This window comes from Thamnophis sirtalis, unplaced genomic scaffold (assembly GCF_051295495.1).
Source record: "Thamnophis sirtalis isolate CommonGarterSnake01/CBP01778 unplaced genomic scaffold, rThaSir2_p1.2 scaffold_11, whole genome shotgun sequence".
Lineage (NCBI taxonomy): Eukaryota > Metazoa > Chordata > Lepidosauria > Squamata > Natricidae > Thamnophis > Thamnophis sirtalis.
Window position 1 is genome coordinate 2204495 of NW_028261391.1, and position 25201 is coordinate 2229695.

Here is a 25201-nt window from a genome sequence, read left to right on the forward strand (position 1 = left end):
CTCCCTCCCACCTTCTCTCTCTCCCTTCTTCCTTTCTCCTCCTCCTTTCCTTCCTTCGTCCTCCCTCCCACCTTCTCTCCCTCCCTTCTTCCCTTCCACCTCCTCCTTTCCTTCCTTCCTTCTTCCTCCCTCCTTCCCTCCCTCCCACCTTCTCTCCCTCCATTCTTCCCTTCCACCTCCTCCTTTCCTTCCTTCCTTCCTCCTTCCTTCCTCCCTCCCACCTTCTCTCCCTCCCTTCTTCCTTTCCACCTCCTCCTTGCCTTCCTTCCTTCTTCCTCCCTCCCTCCCACCTTCTCTCCCTCCCTTCTTCCTTTCCACCTCCTCCTTTCCTTCCTTCCTCCCTCTCTCCCTCCTCCCTCTCTCTTTCTTCCTCCTTCCCTTCCATCCCTCCATTTTTCCCCTTTTGCCTTTGCCACAGTGGCCGAAGCCGAGCTGACCGAGAAAAAGATCTCGATAAACGAGGACTCAGATTCCGCAGCGGCCTGAGCCGGGAGCCCATGGAGGAGGAAGTGGTCTGGGCCCCTCGGCCTCCCTGTGTGGGGAGGGAAAATATTCCATTTCCCTCTGGGAATGATATGACCCCCCCTCTCCAACCTCTCACGGTGTTCCTCAACAGCCCCTGGGGCTCTTCCAGCTGCGGCCTTTTAAACCCTTCCTTCCCCACCAGCCAAGCTCATAAAATCAGAATTCCTAAGAGAGAAAAATCACGGCCTTCCGGACATCTTCCTTGCAAGGAATCCATCCATCCATCCTTGGGATCGCGGAATTTTCTATCTTCCTTCAGCTGCCTCCTTTGCTCCCTCTTTCATAACCCAGGAATGAAAAGGCTTCTTTGCAACTACGGGACTAACGCTCTTCTTTCCCTGGTGATGGGAACGGCTGAGACTTTTTAATTTCCCCGAACTGTATCCTCCTTCTCCGGTTTCTTCTGGCCCTGCTGGATGGGTGGCGTCCCGGGGGGCTGGGGGGGGGCTCGTCCTTTCCTGTTTCTGCATGCGCTTCGCGACTCCAAGACGCTAGGAACGTGGGGAAACAACAGCCTTGCAGAGTGGGAAACGTGTGGGGATGGGGGGAGAGGCCAGATCCACAGGAAAAGATTTCCTTTTTAAAAGAAAAAATTCTTACGTGGCTTCCAAATCTGCAAATCCTACCGTTCCTGTCAGGAGCATCGGGGGGGGTGGGTTAAAAAAAGGTGCAAATGATGGTTGCAACCTCCAATGGAAGCCCTGCCTCCCCCCCCCCCAAATATGTACGTCGCTGGATACTGAGATGGGGAGCATATAAATGTAATAAATAAGTTAAAAATATGTAACAACACAAAAGACACAGACACATATGCAGATGCCCAGATACAGCTGTTCCTGTGGGATCATTCAAATCACCAAGATGGTGAGTTGGGGGGGGGGAGAGGATGCAACACGACACATTGGACCCCTGTTCCAATTTACTTGGCGTGTAGCTTGAAAGGTGGTTTCACTCCGTCAGAGGTCTTGCTCAGCCTTGCTCGCGGTCTCCATCAGGCTCCCCCCCCAAGAGAGAGTGGGGGGGAGGGAGGGAGGGAGGGAGAAATGGATGTCTACGCCTGCAGGCAGGAGTGAAATGAAGAATAGAGGAACTGGGCCAGTATTTCTTGACACCAGTATTTCTTGACACGGGCGGCTTGAAGATGTGTGGACTCCCAGGAAAGAAAAATAAAATAAAATAAAATAAGAAAAGGGAAGGGAAGGGAAGGAGAAAAGAAAGGAAAATAGAAATGAAAGGGAAAGGAAAGAAAAGAAAGAAAGGAAGAGAGAAAAGGGAAAGGAAAGGAGAGAGGAAAGGAGAAAGGAAGAAAGGAAAGTGAAAGGAAAGGACAGGAAAGGGAAAGGAAAGGGGGAAGGAGAAAGGAAAGGATAGGAAGGGAAAGGGAAGGAAAGGGAAAGGGAAGGAGAAAAGAAAGGAAAGGAGAAATGAAAGGGAAAGGGGGAAGGAGAGAGGAAAGAAAAGGAGAAAGGAAGAGAGAAAAGGAAAGGAGAAAGGAAGAGGAAAGGAAAGGAGAGAGGAAGAGGAAAAGGAAAGGAGAAAGGAAGAGAGGAAAGGAAAGGAGAGAGGAAAGGAGAAAGGAGAAAGGAAAGAGGACAGGAAAGGAGAAAGAAAGGACAGGAAAGGGAAAGGAAAGGGGAAGGAGAAAGGAAAGGATAGGAAGGGAAAGGGAAGGAGAAATGAAAGGGAAAGGGGGAAGGAGAAAGGAAGAGAGGAAAGGAGAAAGGAAGAGGGGAAAATGAATGGGAAGAAAAGGAAGGAGAAAAGAAAGGAAAGGAGAAATGAAGGGGAAGGAGAAAGGAAGAGAGGAAAGGAAGAGGAAAGGAGAAAGGAAGAGGGGAAAGAGAAAGGGAAGGAAAGGGGAAGGAGAAAAGAAAGGAAAGGAGAAATGAGAGGGAAAGGGGGAAGGAGAAAGGAAAGGATAGGAAGGGAAAGGGAAGGAAAGGGGAAGGAGAAAAGAAAGGAAAGGAGAAATGAAAGGGAAAAGGGGAAGGAGAAAGGAAAGAAAAGGAGAAAGGAAGAGAGGAAAGGAGAAAGAAAGGACAGGAAAGGGGGAAGGAGAAAGGAAAGGATAGAAAGGAGAAAAGAAAGGAAAGGAGAAATGAAATGGAAAGGGAAGGATAAAGGAAAGAAAAGGAGAAAGGAAGAGAGAAAGGAAAGGAGAAAGAGAGGACAGGAAAGGGAAAGAAAAGGAGAAAGGAAGAGAGGAAAGGAAAGGAGAAAGAAAGGACAGGAAAGGGAAAGGAAAGGGGAAGGAGAAAGGAAAGGATAGGAAGGGAAAGGGAAGGAGAAATGAAAGGGAAAGGGGAAGGAGAAAGGAAGAGAGAAAAGGAGAAAGGAAGAGGGGAAAATGAATGGGAAGAAAAGGAAGGAGAAAAGAAAGGAAAGGAGAAATGAAAGGGGAAGGAGAAAGGAAGAGAGGAAAGGAAGAGGAAAGGAGAAAGGAAGAGGGGAAAGAGAAAGGGAAGGAAAGGGAAGGAGAAAAGAAAGGAAAGGAGAAATGAGAGGAAAGGGGAAGGAGAAAGGAAAGGATAGGAAGGGAAGGGAAGGAAAGGGGGAAGGAGAAAAGAAAGGAAAGGAGAAATGAAAGGGAAAAGGGGAAGGAGAAAGGAAAGAAAAGGAGAAAGGAAGAGGAAAGGAGAAAGAAAGGACAGGAAAGGGGAAGGAGAAAGGAAAGGATAGAAAGGAGAAAAGAAAGGGAAAGGAGAAATGAAAGGGAAAGGGGGAAGGAGAAAGGAAAGAAAAGGAGAAAGGAAGAGAGGAAAGGAGAAAGAAAGAGAGGACAGGAAAGGGAAAGGAAAGGGGGGAGGAGAAAGAAAAGGGAAGGAAAGGAGAAAGGAAAGAAGATGAGGAAGGGAAGGGAAGAAAGAAAGGGAAGAAGACAAGAGAAGGGAGGAGGGAGAGAAAGAAAGGAAAGGAGGAGAATGGGGAGGAAGGAAGGAAGAAGGTAAGGAAGGGGGAGGGGAAGGAAAGAAGGACACAATCCAGTTGAACAAACCAGGGTTTGCTAGCTGGGGAATTCTGGCCCTTCAGTCCACCCTTCTTCAAGTCGACGCAGTTGAGAAAGCTGCCTCGCGTAGACTCTGAACCCAGACCTCAAGAGACCCAGGTCAACCCCCTGCAGATGTATCACACAACACGTCGTACTAGGTTCGTCCGTGGCTGCTCATCCTAACCCTGATCAGATTTGTGAGCGTGCCGGATGGAGGAGACCGGACGGGAAGTTCCTCCTGTGCATCCTTCGTCTTACGGGAACAATCTCTTTCATTAGTTAATAACGTTTTGCGTAAACCCAGGGAAATGGAGTTCGTTCATCATACCCAGGTTCAGTTTGTGGTGTGGACCCAGCAGCTAAAAGAGGAGACAAGGCAGGTAAGACAAGAAAGAGCATGAAATGCTGTGGCCCGCCAGCAGCCATTGAAGCTGGCAGCAGATTCGGACAGTGAGGGAGTTGGGGAGGAAGATGGGCCAGTCCCGGAGTCTGGGGAGGGCTAGGACGAGGGCTCTGTGTCGGAGGCAGAGAGGGGGCCAGGGCCGGTCTGACAGTTATCAGCTGCCTTAGGAGTCAGAGATCAGTGAGGCAGAAGAACAGCTGGAGCCTGTTCCCAGTGTGCGCATGCACAGAGTTTCCAGATGAAGGGAACAGCTAAAGAACAGGGGTCGACTTGGGAGTAAGGTGGACGGTGAATGGCCCCTCCCAGAGGGAATAAAAGAGGAGCGAAAGGGGACTGGGGTTTGCAGGAGACCATTCGTTCTCTTCATTGGTTCGTGACTCTCCGAGGCTCCTTGCCAAGTTCTGCAGAGATCGGCCTGGCAAGCTCTCCAAGCCAGATAAGGTCTGTGACCGTAAATCCTCCCTTGGAAGACTTTGCCACTGCCAGAGCTGGCAGCAGATTCGGACAGTGAGGAGGTTGGGGAGGAAGATGGGCCAGTCCTGGAGTCTGGGGAAGGCTCTGAGGAGGGCTCTGTGTTGGAGGCAGAGAGGGGGCCAGGGCCGTCCGACAGTTATCAGCTGCCTTCAATGGGGCAGAAGAACAGCTGGAGTCTGTTCCCAGTGTGCGCATGTGTAGAGTTGCCAGAGGAAGGGAACAGCTAAGGAACAAGAGTCGACTTGGGAGTAAGGCCACAAGGGGACGGTGAATGGCCCCTCCCATAGGGAATAAAAGAGGAGCGAAAGGGGAGTGGAGTTTGCAGGAGGCAATTAGTCGCTTCATTGGTTCGTGACTCTCCGAGGCTCCTTGCCAAGTTCTGCAGATCTCGGCCTGGCAGCTCTCCAAGCCAGATAAGGTCTGTGACTATAAATCCTCCTTTTGAAAGACTTTGCTGGATGTGAAGGAGCAGAATTCACAGTCAATTAATAAAAGAGGTTTTGTCTGGACAAGGAATTTGCTTCAGGCTCTCGGGAAGCCTCTGTCAGAACATGAATCGGCTCCTAGGGTGCCCCCTATACACTATTATGGGATGCCAGCAATGATCTGGACTGTGGGGGGGGACGAATTACACGTAGTCTGAAATTTACGGCCACAAAGAGCCCCCATTGTCTCTCCTTAAGCAAGACGGTCGTTAAGTAACCTTTGCCTCGTTTTATGACCTCCCGTGCGACAGTCGTTAAGTGAAAGTGCAGTTGTTGACAACGGCTTTTAAGCGAATCCCGGCCTCCCTCACTGACTCCGCTTGTCAGAAGGTCGCAAAAGGGGATGACGTGACGCTGCCCGCCGTCGTAAGTACGAGTCAGTTCCCGAGAATTCTCTGAATTCTGATCGTGCGACGCTGCAACGGTCAATAAAACAGTCCCCAGTCACTTCTCCATGCTTTGTAACTTTGAACGGCCACTAAATGAATGACGGTAAGTGGAGGACCGCCTGTGTATTTTCCCCAAGGGGCCAGATGTGGGAAACTGGGACAGCCGAGGGGCCAGATGTGGCCTTCAGCCAAGACTTGGTGGCTGGTCCACTTTTGCCGCTATGGCAAATGCCAAGAATACAGAAGAAGTTTTGAAGCAGCTTGGAGATGTACAGGAAGGTCTTCCGGTTAGACTTTCCCATCCTGGCTTGTTGGGGGCGTGGGGTCAGGGTTGGGGGAGTGGAGGGTTTGGGGGTCCTTGGTACCCTCTGAGTTGGGTGGCAGATGTTTCATTAGCCATCATCAGGGCTAGAAGAGAGGAAGAGGAGGGGGGTCCTTAGGGCTCTAAACTTGGTTGTCTTCTTGCAGACATCTCATGACCCAACTAGGTAACATCATCAGTGCTGGGAGGGAGGGGGAAGAGGAGGAGAAGGACGAGGAGGAGGAGGAGGAGGAGGAGGAGGAGGAGGAGGAGGAGGAGGAGGAGGAAAAGGATTGCAGGGTCCTTGGTGCTCTCTGAGCTTGGTGGTTTTCTTGCAGACATCTCATGACCCAACTAGGTAGCATCATCAGTGCTGGGAGGGAGGGGGAAGAGGAGGAGGAGGAGGAGGAGGAGGAGGAGGAGGAAAAGGAGAAGAAGAAGAAGAAGAAGAAGAAGAAGAAGAAGAAGAAGAAGAAGAAGAAGAAGAAGAAGAAGAAGAAGAAGAAGAAGAAGAAGAAAAGGCCTATGGGGTCCTTGGTGCTCTCTGAGCTTGGTGGTTTTCTTGCAGACATCTCATGACCCCAACTAGGTAGCATCATCAGTGCTGGAAGGAAGGGGTTTGCAGAGAGGAGGAGGAAGAGGAAGAAAAATATTGTGGGGTCCTTGATGTTCTCTGAGCTTGGTTGTTTTTTCTTGCAGACGAATGTTTTCTTCCTCTTCCTCCTCCTCCTCCTTTCCACAAATCCCTCTTCCTTCTAGCCCTGATGATGTTACCTATCTGGGCCAAGAAAGGTCTGCAAAGAGAAGAATCAGTTCAAAGAGCACCAAGGGCCCCCATATTTCTGCTCCTTCTCCTCCCCTCTTCCTCCTCCACTCCACAGACCACTACCACCCACTCTCTTCTAGCCCTGATGATGTTCCTAGTTGGGCAACGCAATGTCTGCAGGATAACAACCAAGCTCAGAGAGCACCAGGAAGGAACCAAGAGCGTGTAAAATACTCTCCTTTGTTACTAAGTGGTTCCAAAGTGCCATCTGGTTGGTGGGCTACAAGAAGACCCGGGGTGGCCAACTGGTTGGATCAGAAGCACGAAATTCACAGCTTGCTTCCCCTCAATGAGTAAATAACCCATCTGTCTCCTGTGACGGTGTGATTCAGGCAACTCAACCGTGGAGGTGCCGCCCGCTAGTGTTTTGATTATGGAGGACAATAGCAATAGCAATAGCAGTTAGACTTATATACTGCTTCATAGGGCTTTCAGCCCTCTCTAAGCGGTTTACAGAGTCAGCATATCACCCCCAACAACAATCCAGGTCCTCATTTCACCCACCTCGGAAGGATGGAAGGCTGAGTCAACCTTTGAGCCGGTGAGATTTGAACCGCCGAACTGCAGCTAACAGTCAGCTGAAGTGGCCTGCAGTGCTGCACTCTAACCACTGCGCCACCTCGGCTCTTCCGAGGTGGCGCAGTGGTTAGAGCAACATCTTCCCTCCATCCAGGAGCAGTGCCAGGCCTCCTGGGATGAACCTCCTGCTACTCGCCGTTGTAAACAGCTTCCGGTGGCTGCTGTTATATGGCCGCTTCTTAAACTCACGGGAAGTTTGGGTTTCAAGCTGACCACTGTCATCCGTAGGACAAGAAGCAATGGGTGGGAACTAATCAAGGAGAGAAGCAATTTAGAACTAAGGAGAAATTTCTTGAGAATGGTTGCTGGAATTGAGTATGTCTCTAGTTTAATGAAAAGAAGGAGTAGGAGGGGCGTGATAGCAGTCTTCCAATATTTGGGGGAGCTAACGCAAAAAAAGAGGGAGTCAAACTATTCTCCAAAACACTTGAAGGCAGGACAAGAAGCAATGGGTGGGAACTAATCAAGGAGAGAAGCAACTTAGAACGGAGGAGGAATTTCCTGACAGTTAGAACAATTAATCAGTGGAACAATTGATCAGCCGCCAGAGGTTGTGAAGTCTTTAAGAAGATGTTGGATAGCCATTTGTCTGTAGTGGTGTAGTGTTCCCTGCCTAAGCAGGGGGTTGGACTAGAAGACCTCCAAGGTCCCTTCCAACTCTGTTATTCTATTCTATTCTATTTGAGGGGTTGCCACAAAGAAGAGGGAGTCAAGCTATTCTCCAAAGCACCTGAGGGCAGGACAAGAAGCAATGGGTGGAAACTAATCAAGGAGAGAAGCAACTTAGCACTAAGGAGGAATTTCCTGACAGTTAGAATAATTAATCAGTGGAACAGAAATTGCCTCCAGAAGTTGTGAATGCCCCAACACTGGAACTCTTTAAGAAGATGTGGGATAGCCATTGTCTGGAACTGTATAGGGTTTCCTGCCTAAGCAGGGGGTTGGACTAGAAGACCTCCAAGGTCCCTTCCAACTCTGTTATTCTATTTCTACTTTATAACGCCTTGGGAAGGCCACACTTGGAATATTTGCATCCAGTTTTGGTCGCCACGATGTAGAAAAGATGTAGAGACTCTAGAAAGGGTGCAGAGAAGAGCAACAAAGAGGATTAGGGGACTGGAGAATAAAACCTATGAAGAACAGTTGCAGGAATTGAGAGGATGTCTAGTTTAATGAAAAGAAGGACTAGGGGAGACACGATAGCAGCCTTCCAATATCTCAGGGGTTGCCCCAAAGAAGAGGGAGTCAAACTATTCTCCAAAGCAGCAGAGGACAAAACAAGAAGCAATGGGTGGAAACTAATCAAGGAGAGATTCAACCTAGAAATAAGGAGGAATTTCCTGACAGTGAGAACAATTAGTCAGTGGAACAACTTGCCACCAGAAGTTGTGAATGCGCCAACACTGGAAGTTTTTAAGAAGATGTTGGATATCAATTTGTCTGAAGTGGTGTAGGGTTTCCTGCCTAAGCAGGGGGTTGGACTAGAAGGCCTCCAAGGTCCCTTCCAACTCTGCTATTCTATTCTATTTTCTATTCTATTCTATTTTCTATTCTATTCTATTTTCTATTCTATTCTATTTTCTATTCTGTTCTATTTTCTATTCTATTCTATTTTCTATTCTATTCTATTTTCTATTCTATTTTCTATTCTATTCTATTTTCTATTCTATTCTATTTTCTATTCTATTTTCTATTCTGTTCTATTTTCTATTCTATTCTATTTTCTATTCTATTCTATTTTCTATTCTATTCTATTTTCTATTCTATTTTCTATTCTGTTCTATTTTCTATTCTATTCTATTTTCTATTCTATTTTCTATTCTGTTCTATTTTCTATTCTATTCTATTTTCTATTCTGTTCTATTTTCTATTCTATTCTATTTTCTATTCTGTTCTATTTTCTATTCTATTCTATTTTCTATTCTATTTTCTATTCTGTTCTATTTTCTATTCTATTCTATTTTCTATTCTGTTCTATTTTCTATTCTATTCTATTTTCTATTCTATTTTCTATTCTGTTCTATTTTCTATTCTATTCTATTTTCTATTCTATTCTATTTTCTATTCTATTCTATTTTCTATTCTATTTTCTATTCTATTCTATTTTCTATTCTATTCTATCAACAAACAAGTTGAGGAGTTGTGTGGAAATCCTGGAGAACCAAAGAAAGACCACCAAGATGCCAACAGAACCAAGGGATCAGCCTCAACCCAAGATAGAACGGTCTATCTCAACCTTGGCCATTTGAAGATGGATGGACTTCAAGTCCTAGAATTTTGGGAGTTGAAGTCCACCCGTCTTCAGGTGATCAAGGATAAGGAACATCAAGGCAGAGTGAGGACCTCTTGAGTAGAGAAGAAAGTCTCTACCTCTACCATTTCTCCCAAGTCCACCATGACATTCAGAAGTCTATCTGGATTCCTCTTGAAGGCATCTGACAGATGGGAACCCACCTCATTTCTCGGTCATTCTTGCCAGTTGGAAGTCTGGAAATTTCCTAGCATTGGTGCAGAAGAGTGGTTCTCAAGCTGTGGTCCACAGACACCACGTGACGGGGAGATTGGCGAAGGCTGGAAGAACTGATATGAATTAAATTTTGAGTTAAGTCTTGGGGGCTCCATGGCCACAAAAGGTATTCAAAGGGGGGGGGGGCATGAGTGAAGAATTACTGGTGTAGAAGATTGAAAACCACTGGTGTGGAACTTCTCTTTGTGGGGCTGAAATTGTACTGAGAGATTCACCCAACGAACGCCAACCCTTGGAGGAAATGAGACCCAGGAGAATTTAAGGAACTTCCTGGTCTCCTTCCTACCCAGGGGCAAGGAATCAGAATTCAACAGTTCTTTGATAGGATATCAGTCAAAAGTGCTTTTAACAGATTGACGGAGTTGGAAGGGGACCTTGCAGGTCATCTAGTCCAACCCCCTGCCCAAGCAGGAGACCCTACATCTGCCTCTACCTAGGATTGAACTCACAACCTCTGGAGATTGGGAGGCAAGAGCGCCACCTCTAGGCCCAGAGTTCACTATTTCTCAAGAGGCAACTGGACTTTCTGGGGGTGTTTTTTTCTTTTCTTTTGAAGGCATTTCGCTTCTCATCCAAGAAGCTTCTTCAGTTCTGACTGGAGGGTGGAGGAAGGGAAGGATTGTAGACAAAGCTAGTCACTTACATCCTTTTTAGAGGGGCGTTGAAGCATTTCAAGAGCTTCAAAGACCCTCTAAAAATATAAGGATTAAAAATAAAATAAAAAGTTGACCAACTTCATTGAAATCAAAGAAGGACTTAATTTCCCCAGCCGGTGTGGATCTTCCAGGGCAGGAAATGAGCAGAGAGACCTTTGAACTGGCAAATTCATGCCTTATCTCCTTTTTTTCCCCCTGTTCACAAACTGTCTTGTTCTGCTTTTAAAAATGAACCACGCAGAGCAACAAACAATGATTAGGCAGTGCCAGGAAAAGCAGGCCAGGGAATCACGTGGATTTCAAGGAAATCCTTAAAGAAGGACGCAGACGGCCACCCAAGTTTTCTTGAAAATGTTGTGTGTGTTTGTGTGTGAGAGAGAGGAAGGTGGAAGAGGAGAGAGAGAGAGAGAGAGAGAGAGACAGGGAGAGAAAGGAAGAGAGAGAAAGCAAAAAAAGAGGAAAAAGTGTGTGAAAGAGTGAGAGAAAGAAAAAGGAAGAGAGAGAGAGAGAGAAAAGTGAGGGAAAGAGAGAAAAAGAGAAAGTAAGATAAAGAGAGATGGAGACAAAGAGACAGAAAAAGAGAGACAAAAAGACATAGAGAAAGAGAAAGAAAGGAAAAGAAAGGAAAAGAGAGAAAAAGAAAGAGGGTGAGATAAAGAGAAAGACAAAAAGAGAGAAAGAAGAGAGAAAGGGGAGAAAGAGAAAGTGAGAGAAAAAGAAAGAGAATGAGAGAGAAAAAGAAAAAGAAGGGAGAGAGAAAGGGAAGAGACAGAAAGAATGAGTGAGAGAAAAAGAAAGAAATCGAGAAAGAAAGAGAAAAGAGAAATGGGAGGGAAAGAGAGAGAGAAAGAGAGAGAGAAAGTAAGAGAAAGAGAGAAAGTGAGACAAAGAGAAAGAAATAAGAGAGAAAAGGCAGTAAAAGAGAGAGAAAGAGAGACAGAAAGAGAAAAAAAGAGAAAAGTGAGGGAAAGAAAATGAGAGAAAGAGACAAAGAGACAAAGAGAGAGACAAAGAAAAAGAGAGACAAAAACAGATAGATAGAAAGAGAAAGAAAGAGGAAAAGAGAAAAAGAAAGTGAAATAAAGAGACAAAAAGAAAGAAGAGAGAGAAAGGGGAGAGAGAAGAGTGAGAGAGATAGATAGATAGATAGATAGATAGATAGATAGATAGATAGATAGATAGATAGATAGATAGATAGATAGATACAAAAAGAAAAAAGAGAGAGAAAGGGGAGAGACTGAAAGAGGAAGAGAGAACACGCATTCATTTATTTTTCCCCCCGTTTTTTATTTTTATTGTATAATAAAAAAAAAAGAAGAGGAAATTAAGGGAAGGGAACGGGGAAAGAGAAGGGCTGAGATGCTGAAAGTCCCTGTTTTTATGCCCTCTCTGGCCTTTGATCTTGCAGCTTGCATTCTGATTGGTTGTCAGACTCCCATAGGGCCATGCAGGGGCAACTCTCTAGGCTGCGTTTTGGTTTGGTTGAGTTCTCAGATGCCATGTGGGGAGTTGGGTAAAAAGGGCCAATATTATCATGCCTTAATCCCATCACTCTGGACCTGAAGGGGAGAACTCTTTGTTATGTAAAGTAGACTAGCCTGGCCTTCTTAATGGGTCATTGACAAAGTGGGGATGGGCAGGAAGCTGCAGGAGAGCTATTCTGTATTTTTAAACATGTTTCTTCCTTTTCACATCCAGAGAAATGTTCTGCCTTTTCAATATTTCCTAGGATATTTCATTTTTTTTTCTGGGGGAGGGCTGGGTGATAAACTTCCTACAGGGCTATGATGGTGAGGAACCTGTTCTGTGGGCATGCTCACCGTCGCCAGCTGCACTTTGGGTTTCTGGCACGAAGATGCGTGCTGGCCAGCTGGTCTTCGCGGGCACCAGAGCACCCGAAAATGGCCAAAACCCAGGGTATTTTCCGGGGCATTTCTAGGCCTTGTCTTTGACTGTTATTTGGGGTGTTTTCATGGTGTTTTCTGGCACTCCAGTGCCCATAAAGACCAGCTTGTGCCCGCAAAGACTATTGCAAAAACAGCCAAATAATAGGCATTTGCATGCCAGCTATCTGGTCTTCGGATTTCCGGTGCTCTGGGATACACACACACAATGCAGAAGCATGAATGCGTGTTCCGATTTAGGCACTTGGTACGAAAAGGTTTTGCCATCCCTGGTGTAGGCTCTCCTGCTTGAGTGGGGGGTTGGTCTAAATGACCGACGAGGTCCCTTTCCAGCTCTGTTAATCTGTAAAATTTATTCACTGGTGAATCTATTTTACATCCCTCGGGCAAGAGGCACGGAGCACATTTGCACTGAATACTAAAACGGCCTATTAATACCTTATTCGTCATTGCTAGCATCCCTAATGTGATTCATTGTTGTTTGAAGGTGACGAATCCTGGCTACCCCACGGCGGGAAATAAAATGGGAATAAAGTCCCACAATCCCACTTATCTGTATGTCACTACCTAAATTATATCCTTATTTAAAAGCACTCTATATATTATAGTTATACCGTTTGTACCTTAATAGCAATAGCAATAGCAGTTAGACTTATATACCGCTTCATAGGGCTTTCAGCCCTCTCTAAGCGGTTTACAGAGTCAGCATATTGCCCCCAACAACAATCCGGGTCCTCGTTTTACCCACCTCGGAAGGATGGAAGGCTGAGTCAACCCTGAGCCGGTGAGATTTGAACCGCCGAACTGCAGATAGCAGTCAGCTGAAGTGGCCTGCAGAACTGCACCCTAACCACTGGGCCACCTCGGCTCTTTTAAGTTTTAAGTTTTTAAGAAAAAGAAAGAAAGAAAAAAGAAAGACTTTGGGGGTTGCTTTCTGCCTCTAAGAACATGTTTCCCCATTTCTCCTTTGGGAAAAATATAATATTCTGCCTCTTAATATTTCCCCAATGTATTTCATTCTTCGGGCGGGGGGGGGGGGCGCAATGATTAGGGATCTGTTTTCGGAAGTGACCCCCCCCTTTCCTCTCTTCTCTTGCCCAGTTGCAGACTGCAAAGCCCCCCGAGAAATCTCGCACGGCTTCGTCACCTTCTCCACCCCCCAAAACCTGACCACGTACCAGGCTGAGATCCGGTATTCCTGCCAAGAGCCCTTCTACCAAATGGTTCCCAACATCACAGGTGAGCCTCTTCCTGAGCTCCTCTGGGGAACACCTTGCTTGTATGCCCCCAACCCTGTTTATCGTGGGGTGATGCATTCAGACAACACCCCAAGTTTGGGCTAGCCGCTAGCCTTAACCCTGACTGATGCTCTGTGGCCTTTTGTGTGTTGCGTTAGTCGAGCTTTTTAAGTTGGCTCCTTCCAGCTGTCATCCAAACCCCCAAAACGGGTTAGATCCAGGTCCAGGTTGAGGGTGTTGTGTGAAGTCAATGCAAGGACAGCGGTCACAAAATGTACTTCAAGACTTGGGGAAGATTCTCTGATTGGCTAGAGAAAGAAATCTAGAAAAGAAAGCCAGAAAGAGAGATAGAATTCAGCAGACGAGACACTATTAAATGGAAAAGGAGGGAAAGAGTGGAGAAATAGAAAAGAAAGTATTAATACACAAGTATATGTTCAAGAATGAGATATAGAGGGGGGGAAAATAGTTAGGATATGATAGAGAAGGGAAGGGAAGGAGAAGCTTAAAATTATAACACGATTTGCGGGAATACTTCCTTTTCTCTGTAATTCTGTAAGGCGACGGATGTCGCCCCATAATCAGATTTCTATGTTTTTGTTTCTGGCAGGAATCTTCACCTGTGACACCAAAGGTGCTTGGAGAAGCAGCGAGCTGGGGACCCATCTACCCTCCTGCCAGCCAGGTACCCCAATTCCCACCCTCCCCGGCACACACACAAACACACACCGCACCCAGCTTCCTTTCTTTCAAGCCAAAATTGTGGTCTCCTCCTGCAAAGCTCTTTCCTACATCAGCAACGGACGCCAAGGTTAAAATAGACGCCTTGAAGGGGTGTCGTCAGCTTTTAGAAAAAGACAAGCCAGCGATTAACCAAGTTTTCTTCTTGGGGGGGAGGACAGGACAGAGCTGAGGGCGTGGCGAGGTGGCTACTAACCGGGTTTTCTTCCTGGGGAGACTTGGGGTGTCAAGGAAAGTGTGGAATCATCAGAAGAAGAAGCCACGTGTTTTTTAGCGTCTGCATTCCCACAACGTGCAAAATGGGGTTGCAAAGAGACCTGGTTATGTTCTTTGATCGTGGCTTGTGGTAGAAACGGAAAATGACGCCTTGAAAACCCTGCATTCTGTTGTAGGTTTGGGGGTTTGCTTTCGAGGGGCTGGAAAATTCACACGGTTTGGGCCGATTTGAGACGCACCGAGAGGTTCTCTGCACGCTTGCAAACTGGGTGTGAAGCGGGGAAGGGAAGTTTTTGTGTGTTTTGGTTTAATCCAGGCTGACGCTTTCGTTAGAAACTGCACAGCTGTGGGAGAGCGAACGCTTTGTTGTGCCCTTTGTGTTATTTCTTCACAATCTGCTCTCACGACACAGCCTGGAATGGTGTAACCCAGTTTGCATGCCGGGGGGGGGGGGGGGAACTGGCATGTGGGCTAATCCAGCAACTACCGAATGACAGAGTTGGAAGGGACCTCGGAGGTCTTCTAGTCTGACCCCCTTCTCCAGCAAGAAACCCTATAGCTGTGAGGGCGAATCTTTTCGGCACTGAGTGCTGAAAAGGGAGCACTTCTCGTGGGCACACATGCTTCACTTATGCACGGGCCTGGGTCGCAACCGGGAAGAGGAGCAGGCCAGGGGGGGCATCCATGTGCCGGAAAATGAACTTCTGGTTACCCATGCGCACAAGCCAGGAAGTCTTCCAGTTACTGCTGCCCATGCACACACACCGATCAACTGCCCAGCACACATGCTCACTCCGGAAAATGGGAGACCAGCTCTTCCACTTTCCGGAACTGCCATGCGCACAGCAGCTGATTGTCGCGTGTGCATCAGAAACCCAGAAGACGAATGGGAAACACGGTGTGTGCCAGGCAACATGACTCCATGTGCCACTTCAGGCAGGCATGCCATGCTATCACAGCCCTTTATTATTTCACCCACAATTTCTAGAGGCAACTTCTGTTCCACTGGTTAATTGCTTGATAAATTGGAAATTTCCCTCTTAGTTCTAAGTTGCTTCTCTCCTTGATTAGTTTCCACCCATTGCTTCTTGTTCTGCCCTCAGGTGCCTTGGAGAATAGCTTGACTCCCTCTTCTTTGTGGCAGCCCCTGAGATATTGGAAGGCTGCTATCATGTCTCCCCTAGTCCTTCTTTTCATTAAACTAGACATACCCAGTTCCTGCAACCGTTCTTCATATGTTTTAGCCTTCATAATGCTTGGGAACATTGCCGAAGGTTCGGTGCGCTTCCCCAGATGTGCGAGCGTCAACCCTACAACGTGGCTTGTTCTGTTGTGTTGCTGGCGTCCCAGGTCAGCTCCAAAGGATGAGCAGTTCAGCCTCTCTAGGCAGAACGATGTGGCTGCTTCCCCACATGCGTGGCCATGCGCACCTCCGCATCCCTCCGAGGTATTTGAGATGCAGAAATAAGCAATGATGTTGATTCGTGCCATGTACAAGGTCTCCATCATTGCTGGTAGATCATGCCACTGGGCCCTTTTTCAAACAAGGGCAGGGGAAAATCTTTGGGTAGGATAGAGCCGAGGTGGCGCAGTGGTTAAATGCAGCACTGCAGGCTACTTCAGCTGACTGCAGTTCTGCAGTTCGGCTGTTCAAATCTCACCGGCTCAAAGGTTGACTCAGCCTTCCATCCTTCCGAGGTGGGTGAAATGAGGACCCGGATTGTTGTTGGGGGCGATATGCTGACTCTGTAAACCGCTTAGAGAGGGCTGAAAGCCCTATGAAGCGGTATATAAGTCTAACTGCTATTGCTATTGCTAAATCAGTCGATTTTACTCTTAAGATCCATGCCGGTGAATAGATTCCTGAAAGAATCCCGGGAATGCTATCTTACAGATAGTCCTTGACTTTACAACAACTTAAAACAACAACGGTTTGTTTACCAGCGCTTCAAAGTTGCAACGGCACTGAAAAAGGGCCGTTTTTCCACACTTAACGACCATTGCAGTGTCACACGATTGAAATTCCGATGCTTTGCCACTGACTCGTATTTATGACGGTTGCGGTGTCCCGGGATGATGTGATCCCCTTTTTGCGACCTTCCGACAAGTGAAGTCCATGGGGAAGCCGGATACATTGAACAACCGTGTTTCTAACTTAACAACCGCAGCGATTTGTTCAACAACTATGGCGAAAAGGTCATAAAATAAGGCCAAACTTCACTTAAGAAATGTCTCCCTTCATTAAGTTGAGGATTACGTGTATTGATAGAGGGCCGTGGCTTTTATCTGCCTGTTTATTTATTTGTCATATAAATAAAGGGAGCGGGTCAAAGGTAGAAGCAGAGCTACCCCCAGGGGAGGGCAAAAAAGTCAAGATGGCCTCTGCGATGATGTGATCGAATCTCTCTTCCATCTTCTTTGGCCATCCCTGTGCCAGGGAGAAATAAAAGATCAGAATCAGAGCAGAGCTGGAAGGGACCTTGGAGGTCTTCTAGTCCAGCCCCCTGCTTAAGCAGGAGACCCTAACTACATACCTTCTCAGACAAGCGACTGTCCAGTCTCCGGGGAGGGGGGGGGAAACTTGGCATGGATTTTAACAGAAAGTTAATCAGAAGAAACTAAAGAATTGCAGAGAATTTTATGCTGGGGGAAATAATTGCACGTTTCACGAATAATTTCTTGCACAAATTTATTGATTTATTTCTTTTGTAATCCTAAACTTACTTCCTTTTGCTATTCAAATGCGTTTTGGGGATGGTTTCTGCCATGTAATTAAAGTTTAAAAGCAGGGTGACATATCAAAAGAAAATCAAAATTCAAGCTTTCTTAATTTTAAATCGGGCATGCCAATTGGGTGTTTGTTGACGGCTGACAATTGTCAATCCAGGGGCCTCTGCCAATGAAATTAAATGCAATCCAGTTTGCAAAGAATCGCCATCCAATGCAGGTAGTCCTCAACTTACAACGGTTCACTTAGTGACCGTTTGAAGTTACGACGGCGCTGGAAAAAGTGAGTTGCGGCCATTTTTCATACGCGGTTTTCAAACTGTTTTTCAGCATTCCCTGTGGTCACATGATCAAAATTCAGGCACTTGGCAACTGGCATGTACTTGTGACGGTTGCAATGTCCCGGGGTCACCTGATCGGTTTTTGTAACCTTCCCAGAATTCCCGGCAATGCAAAATCAATAGGGGAACCCAGATTCGCTTAATGACAGCTTGATCCACATAACAACTGCCGTGTAAAATGGGACAGAACTCACTGCGCCACGGCCTGGCTTGGACCCCCAAAAAATCTGGGCTCAATTTGTGGCCGTAAGCTGAGGATTACCTGTGCTGCGTTGTAAGTAGGACATCGGACGCCCGAGGGCAGATTTGGCATAATCTACCACAATTTGCAACTTTTCTCTGTTTCGGAAGTGCCAAAAACTAATTGTGCGTTGTGTTGTTTCTTCCCGTAGTGTGTGGACAGCCCAGCCGCGCTCTGCCCACTTTGGTCAAGAGGATAATCGGCGGGAGAAACGCAGAGCCTGGTTTTTTCCCCTGGCAAGCTCTGATCGTGGTGGAGGACACTTCGCGGGTGCCTAACGAACGGTGGTTCGGGAGCGGGGCCCTCCTCTCCGAGTCGTGGGTCTTGACCGCCGCCCACGTCCTCCGCTCCCAGCGACGGGACAACACCCTGATCGCCGTCTCCAAAGAGCACGTCAACGTCTACCTGGGCCTTCACGACGTCCGGAACAAAATCGACGCGGTCAACCGGACGGTGGAGAAGATCATCCTCCATGAATCCTTCGACATCCAGAATTACAACCACGACATCGCGTTGGTCAAGCTGAAGGAGAAGGTGGCCATGGGGCCTTACATCATGCCGGTTTGCCTCCCCCAGGATCCACACGAATTAGGGGGACCTCAAGCCAACACGCTGGGCTTGGTGGCCGGTTGGGGTATCTCCAACCCCAACGTCACGGTGGACGAGGTGATCAGTTCTGGGATGCAGACCTTGTCGGATGTCCTCCAGTACGTGAAGCTACCTGTGGTCCTCCACGCGGAGTGCAAGACCAGTTATGAGTCCAGATCTGGCAACTACAGCGTGACGGAGAATATGTTCTGCGCCGGTTATTACGAAGGAGGGAAGGACACCTGCCTTGGGGACAGCGGCGGTGCGTTTGTCATCCGAGACTTGGACAATCGGCGGTGGGTGGCCCAAGGATTGGTCTCCTGGGGTGGACCAGAAGAATGCGGCAGCAAGCAAGTCTACGGGGTATACACCAAGGTGTCCAACTACATTGACTGGCTGCAGGAGAAGACAGAGTGGACATTCCTGAATTCCAGTCTGGAGAAGAGATGAACTGCGCTCAACCCAAGGACTGAACCTGTGTTTGAAGGACGTCAAACGAGCTCAGCGACATTCCAAGTTCTTTGAGGGCATTCTGGACAGGGAGGAAGATCTGGAGATCTTTCCTCCTTGCATGAAATTTCAGACACTCCAACTGTAAGAAGAAGAAGCAACATTACCCCATCGCCACCAGGCGAACGCCAGAAAGTGTGGTTGGCACGCATTGAATGGCGCCCATGGCATCGTTTAAAACTTTCTTCCCAGCTTTTGGGTGTTGGCAAAGGGACAACTTAAAGATGCGCTGAATTTTGTCATTTTGTAGACAAGGGAAACTTAAGACGGGTGATTCAAGATGGGCTAAGACAGACGTCTTCAAACTTGGCAACTTTAAGACTTGTGGACTTCAATTCCCAGAAGTTGAATTCTGGGAGCTGAAGTCCTCAAGTTCAATTGAGTTGAAGTCAACTCAGTTCTGGGAGTTGAAGTCCCAGAAGTCTCAATTCTGGGAGCTGAAGTCCTCAAGTCCAATTGAGTTGAAGTCAACTCAGCTCTGGGAGTTGAAGTCCCAGAAGTCTCAATTCTGGGAGTTGAATTCTGGGAGCTGAAGTCCTCAAGTCCAATTGAGTTGAAGTCAACTCAGCTCTGGGAGTTGAAGTCCCAGAAGTCTCAATTCTGGGAGTTGAATTCTGGGAGCTGAAGTCCTCAAGTCCAATTGAGTTGAAGTCAACTCAGTTCTGGGAGTTGAAGTCCCAGAAGTCTCAATTCTGGGAGCTGAAGTCCTCAAGTCCAATTGAGTTGAAGTCAACTCAGCTCTGGGAGTTGAAGTCCCAGAAGTCTCAATTCTGGGAGTTGAATTCTGGGAGCTGAAGTCCTCAAGTCCAATTGAGTTGAAGTCAACTCAGCTCTGGGAGTTGAAGTCCCAGAAGTCTCAATTCTGGGAGTTGAATTCTGGGAGCTGAAGTCCTCAAGTCCAATTGAGTTGAAGTCAACTCAGTTCTGGGAGTTGAAGTCCCAGAAGTCTCAATTCTGGGAGTTGAATTCTGGGAGCTGAAGTCCTCAAGTTCAATTGAGTTGAAGTCAACTCAGTTCTGGGAGTTGAAGTCCCAGAAGTCTCAATTCTGGGAGCTGAAGTCCTCAAGTCCAATTGAGTTGAAGTCAACTCAGCTCTGGGAGTTGAAGTCCCAGAAGTCTCAATTCTGGGAGTTGAATTCTGGGAGCTGAAGTCCTCAAGTCCAATTGAGTTGAAGTCAACTCAGTTCTGGGAGTTGAAGTCCCAGAAGTCTCAATTCTGGGAGTTGAATTCTGGGAGCTGAAGTCCTCAAGTCCAATTGAGTTGAAGTCAACTCAGCTCTGGGAGTTGAAGTCCCAGAAGTCTCAATTCTGGGAGTTGAATTCTGGGAGCTGAAGTCCTCAAGTCCAATTGAGGTGAAGTCAACTCAGCTCTGGGAGTTGAAGTCCCAGAAGTGTCAATTCTGGGAGTTGAATTTTGGGAGCTGAAGTCCTCAAGTCCAATTGAGTTGAAGTCAACTCAGCTCTGGGAGTTGAAGTCCCAGAAGTCTCAATTCTGGGAGTTGAATTCTGGGAGCTGAAGTCCTCAAGTCCAATTGAGTTGAAGTCAACTCAGCTCTGGGAGTTGAAGTCCCAGATGTCTCAATTCTGGGAGTTGAATTCTGGGAGCTGAAGTCCTCAAGTCCAATTGAGGTGAAGTCAACTCAGCTCTGGGAGTTGAAGTCCCAGAAGTCTCAATTCTGGGAGTTGAATTCTGGGAGCTGAAGTCCTCAAGTTCAATTGAGTTGAAGTCAACTCAGTTCTGGGAGTTGAAGTCCCAGAAGTCTCCATTCTGGGAGTTGAATTCTGGGAGCTGAAGTCCTCAAGTCCAATTGAGTTGAAGTCAACTCAGCTCTGGGAGTTGAAGTCCCAGAATTCTCAATTCTGGGAGTTGAATTCTGGGAGCTGAAGTCCTCAAGTCCAATTGAGTTGAAGTCAACTCAGCTCTGGGAGTTGAAGTCCCAGAAGTCTCAATTCTGGGAGTTGAATTCTGGGAGCTGAAGTCCTCAAGTTCAATTGAGTTGAAGTCAACTCAGCTCTGGGAGTTGAAGTCCCAGAAGTCTCAATTCTGGGAGTTGAATTCTGGGAGCTGAAGTCCTCAAGTTCAATTGAGTTGAAGTCAACTCAGCCCTAGGAGTTGAAGTCCCAGAAGTCTCAATTCTGGGAGTTGAATTCTGGGAGCTGAAGTCCTCAAGTCCAATTGAGTTGAAGTCAACTCAATTTGTGGAGCCGAAGTCCAAAGTTGCCAAGTTTGGGGATCCCTGGGCTAAGACAATGTTTCTTGATTTTTAAGATATGTGGACTTCAGTTCGCAGAATTCCCCGTGCTGGCTGGGGAATCCTGAGCCTCGAAGTCCACTCTTAAAAGTTCTGCAGGGTGAGAAACAACGTTGGTGGACCATGTCCTCCATCTAGTGGCCATTTCTGGGATAGGAATCTGGTCTTCTGAAAGTAGAAGGAGATTTGAACCTCTGTCAATTATTGAACTCCCCAAATCTGAATGGTTGGGTAAATTTTCCCAGATGAAGGGAAATCTCCCGGGAGAAATATGGAACTCCCAAATTCAGTGAGACACTCCAAACATTTGTGTGGTTCTGATTGTGGTGGTGTACAACATTTAAGTGGTGTTCAGGCCTTTTGTTTATCCAAATCTTTGAGTACAAATTATTTCCATTTCTTTAACTAACCATCATTTCTCAATCTTCCCTACTTCATCCCCAACAAACAGGAAGAATTTTAATAGCAATTTTTTTTTAAAATAGCAATAGTTAGACTTATATACCGCTTCATAGGGCTTTCAGCCCTCTCTAAGCGGTTTACAGAGTCAGCATATATTGCCCCCAACAACAATCTGGGTCCTCATTTCACCCACCTCGGAAGGATGGAAGGCTGAGTCAACCTTGAGCCTAGTGGGATTTGAACAGCCGAACTGCTGAACTGCAGTCAGCTGAAGTAGCCTGCAGTGCTGCATTTAACCACTGCGCCACCTCGGCTCCTTTAAGAAGCATTGGGGCAGGCAGAAATAAATCCTTCCAGTGGAGAAATTCCTCTTTTCTGGCAAAGAGTTTGCTCCGTGATTTAAAGGAGATTCTATTGCTTTACAAGAAAGAAAGACCAATAAAGAGCTAGTCCTCAATTTACAACCGCTCACTTAATGACCGTTCAGAGTTACAACGGCACTGAAAAAAGTGGCTTATTGTTGTTTTTTCACAGTCACGACCCTTCCGGCATCACCGTGGTGATGTGATCAAAATTCAGATGTTTGGCAACTGACTCATATTTACGACGGTTGCAGTGTCCCTAACCCTAACCCCCTTTTGCGACCATCTGACAAGCAAAAATTAAAATAAAAAATAAACCATCTACAGTGAGTCACTTAACAACTGTGGTAAGAAAGGTTACAAAATGAGACAAAATTCACTTAACCTCTCTGGTTTCACTTAGCAACAGGGATTTGGGGCTCAATTGCGGTCGTAAGTTCGAGGACTACCTGTGCAGCCGTGGTACGTATGATAATTTCCCCCTTTTTTTGTGGGGGGTAGCTTGGCCTGCTTGCAGGATTGGGTGGCTGTACGGCGTCCTTATCAAATTGGAGACCATTTGGACTACCATTGGTCAGAAATGGTGCAGGGTCTCCTGCTTGGGTGGGGGGGTCAGACTAGATGACCTACAGGGTCCCTTCCAACTCTGTTATTCTATATTCAATGGAACGGAAGTTGCCTTCGGGAGTTGTGGGAGGTTCATCCCTGGAAGCTTTCAAGAAGAGACTGGGCTTCCATCAGTGTAGGGTCTCCTGCTTGGGTGAGGGGTCGGACTAGATGACCTACAGGGTCCCTTCCAACTCTGCTAATCTGTAACCCACCCAGGATGGACAGATTTCTCAATTTCTCAATAAAACACAAATCCGTTCATCTCCATTCGTCATTTTATATGTACCACCTTTTTCTCCTTTGTGAGCAGCTGTCCATGAGAAATGACATCAGGCCATATTTGAAAGAAATATTATATTCCAAAATATGTTTAGGTTTGGTATATTCTGAGCTCTGTTACATATTTAAGAGATATTACCCCGTTTATTATGGGTTTTATACTTTGTAGCATTCCTAACCTTCTGTAATTAACAAACTTTGATATGAAAATGAATAAAATTGTTGTCACAACAATCCTGTATCGTGAAATTGCTTTTACGTTCCTGAAGTAAATTCAAATTTTCCCTAGCAATAGCAGCTGAGGGGATTGTTACATCTGTCCTACAGATAATACTTGATTTATAATCCGTTTAGCAACCATTGAAAGTGTCCAGGGCACTGGAAATAGGGATTTACAGCTGGTCCTCACACTTATGACCATTGCAGCATTCCTATAGTCATTAAAATGTTAGCAATAGGTCTGTATTTACGACGGTTCAACTGTCCCAGGATTATGTGATCGCTATTTGGGACCTTCTCAGCCAGCTTCTGACAAGCAAAGCCACTGGAAGAAGCTGGATTCACTTAATGACCGGATGATTCATTTAACGATTGCAGTCATTCACATAGCAACCATGGTGGGGAGGGGGAGTTCAGAAAAATCAGGTGGAAAATTAGTTAACAATCACTTTGCTTAAGCAAGGGAAATCGGGGTTCCAATTGTGGCCGTAAGTCAAGGACCATCTGTGGAGTTGCCATCCTATCCTCTTGCCGACGGATGGCGTTCTCAGACTGGATTAAAAGCATTTGCCACATTTCGGCCATTTTCCTTTGGTTCCAGATCACAATTCTTTCCAAACTCGGGCCATTTTTAAGGCAGGGGGGAACTTCAACTCCCAGAATTCCCTAGTCAGCCAGCGGCCATGTTGGCTGGGGGAATTCTGGGAGTTGAAGTCCACCCATCTGAAAGTGGGAAGAAAAAAAAAACACTGTTCTAAATCTTTCTTTTTCCGTTCTTCCCCAGTTTGTGGGAAACCCAAATTTTCCAGAAGTTCGCCGCACCGGATCATCCAAGGACGATATGCCCAGAGAGGAATTTCCCCATGGATCGCCATGCTCCAAAGGAACGGACGGCCCTTCTGTGGAGGGTCACTCATAGGTATGATTCTGTAAGGGTCTCCTCCTTGAACAGGGGGTTGGACTAGATGACCTCTGAGGTTCCTTCCAACTCTGTCCTTTTATGATTCTGTAAAGTTAGAGATTTCTGGGTCATATTACGCCAGCAGAACAGGGGGAGGGGAAACACCAGGAAAAGGGGGGGGGGGTTGAAATAGAGGTACTCCTCGACTTACAACCATATGTTTAGTGACTTTTCAAAGTTACAATGGCATGGGGAAAAGTGCTTAGGACTGTTGTTCACACTTATAATAATAATAATAACAGTAGACTTATATACCGCTTCATAGGGCTTTCAGCCCTCTCTAAGCGGTTTACAGAGAGTCAGCATATTGCCCCCAACAATCTGGGTCCTCATTTTACCCACCTCGGAAGGATGGAAGGCTGAGTCAACCCTGAGCCGGTGGGATTTGAACCGCTGAACTTCTGATCTAGCAGTCAGCCTGCAGTGCTGCATTTAACCACTGCGCCACCTTGGCTTATGACCGCTTGCAGCCTCCCCGGGGTCACTTGATCAAAATTCAGATGCTTGGCCGCTGATTCATACTTACGACGGTTGCAGCGTCCCAGGGTCCCCTTTTGCGACCTTCCGACCAGCCAAGGCAATGGGGGGGGAAGCCAGATTCGCTTAACGACCACGTCACTAGCTGAACATCCGCAGTGATTCGCTTAACAAGGGTGGCAAGGAAGGCCACGAAATGGGGCAAGGCTCACTTAACGAGGGAAATGTGGGGCTCAAATGCGGTCGTAAGTCGAGGACAACCGGTCCCGGCGATCGGGATAGGAGAAACGGCACCGAGAGGTTAGAAAACTGGATTTGCAGCCACAAATTTCACGGCGTGGGGGTGTGAGGTGGCTGATCCCGAGAAGGGGAAGGGGGATTCTGACGTAAACAGAGGGATCATAGAATCAAGATCCCGTGAAGTCTTAATACCACTATATGATGCCTTGGGAAGGCCACATTTGGAATATTTGCATCCAGTTTTCGTCGCCACGATGTAGAAAAGATGTGGAGACTCTGGAAAGAGTGCAGAGAAGAGCAAGAAAGAGGATGAGGGGACTGGAGGCTGAAACAGATGAAGAACGGTTGCAGGAACTGGGAATGTCTAGTTTAAAGAAAAGAAGGACCAGGGGAGACAGGATAGCATCTTCCAATATCTCAGGGGCTGCCACAAAGAAGAGGGAGTCAAGCTATTCTCCAAGGCACCTGAGGGCAGGACAAGAAGCAATGGGTGGAAACTAATCAAGGAGAAAAACAACTTAGAACTGAGGAGGATTTTCCTGACAGGGAGGACAATTAATCAGTGGAACAGAAGTTGCCTTCAGAAGTTGTGAATGCCCCAACACTGGAAGCCTTTAAGAAGATGTTGGATAGCCATTTGTCTGAAGTGGTGTAGGGTTTCCTGCCTAGGCAGGGGGTTGGACTAGAAGACCTCTTAAGTCCCTTCAAGTGGGAGGGAGGGAGGGAGGGAGGGAGGGAGG

At 46.9% G+C, this 25201-nt stretch overlaps 2 protein-coding genes across 2 annotated transcripts in view; both read left to right on the forward strand.

Moving 5' to 3' along the window:
- The window catches only part of LOC148043420 (mannan-binding lectin serine protease 1-like), a 78370-nt gene that overhangs the window by 42637 nt on the left and 10532 nt on the right, over positions 1-25201 (forward strand). Inside the window, 3 exon segments of the mRNA XM_087725022.1 lie at positions 13160-13297; positions 13907-13981; positions 23568-23702. Of these exon segments, the coding sequence (XP_087581148.1) occupies positions 13160-13297; positions 13907-13981; positions 23568-23702 (348 nt within the window).
- LOC106542899 (mannan-binding lectin serine protease 2) lies at positions 15353-19097 on the forward strand. The gene is made up of 2 exons (XM_087725023.1): positions 15353-15700; positions 17714-19097. The coding sequence occupies exons 1-2, from the start codon at positions 15676-15678 to the stop codon at positions 18598-18600; spliced, it is 912 nt and encodes a 303-aa protein (XP_087581149.1). The 5' UTR covers positions 15353-15675; the 3' UTR covers positions 18601-19097.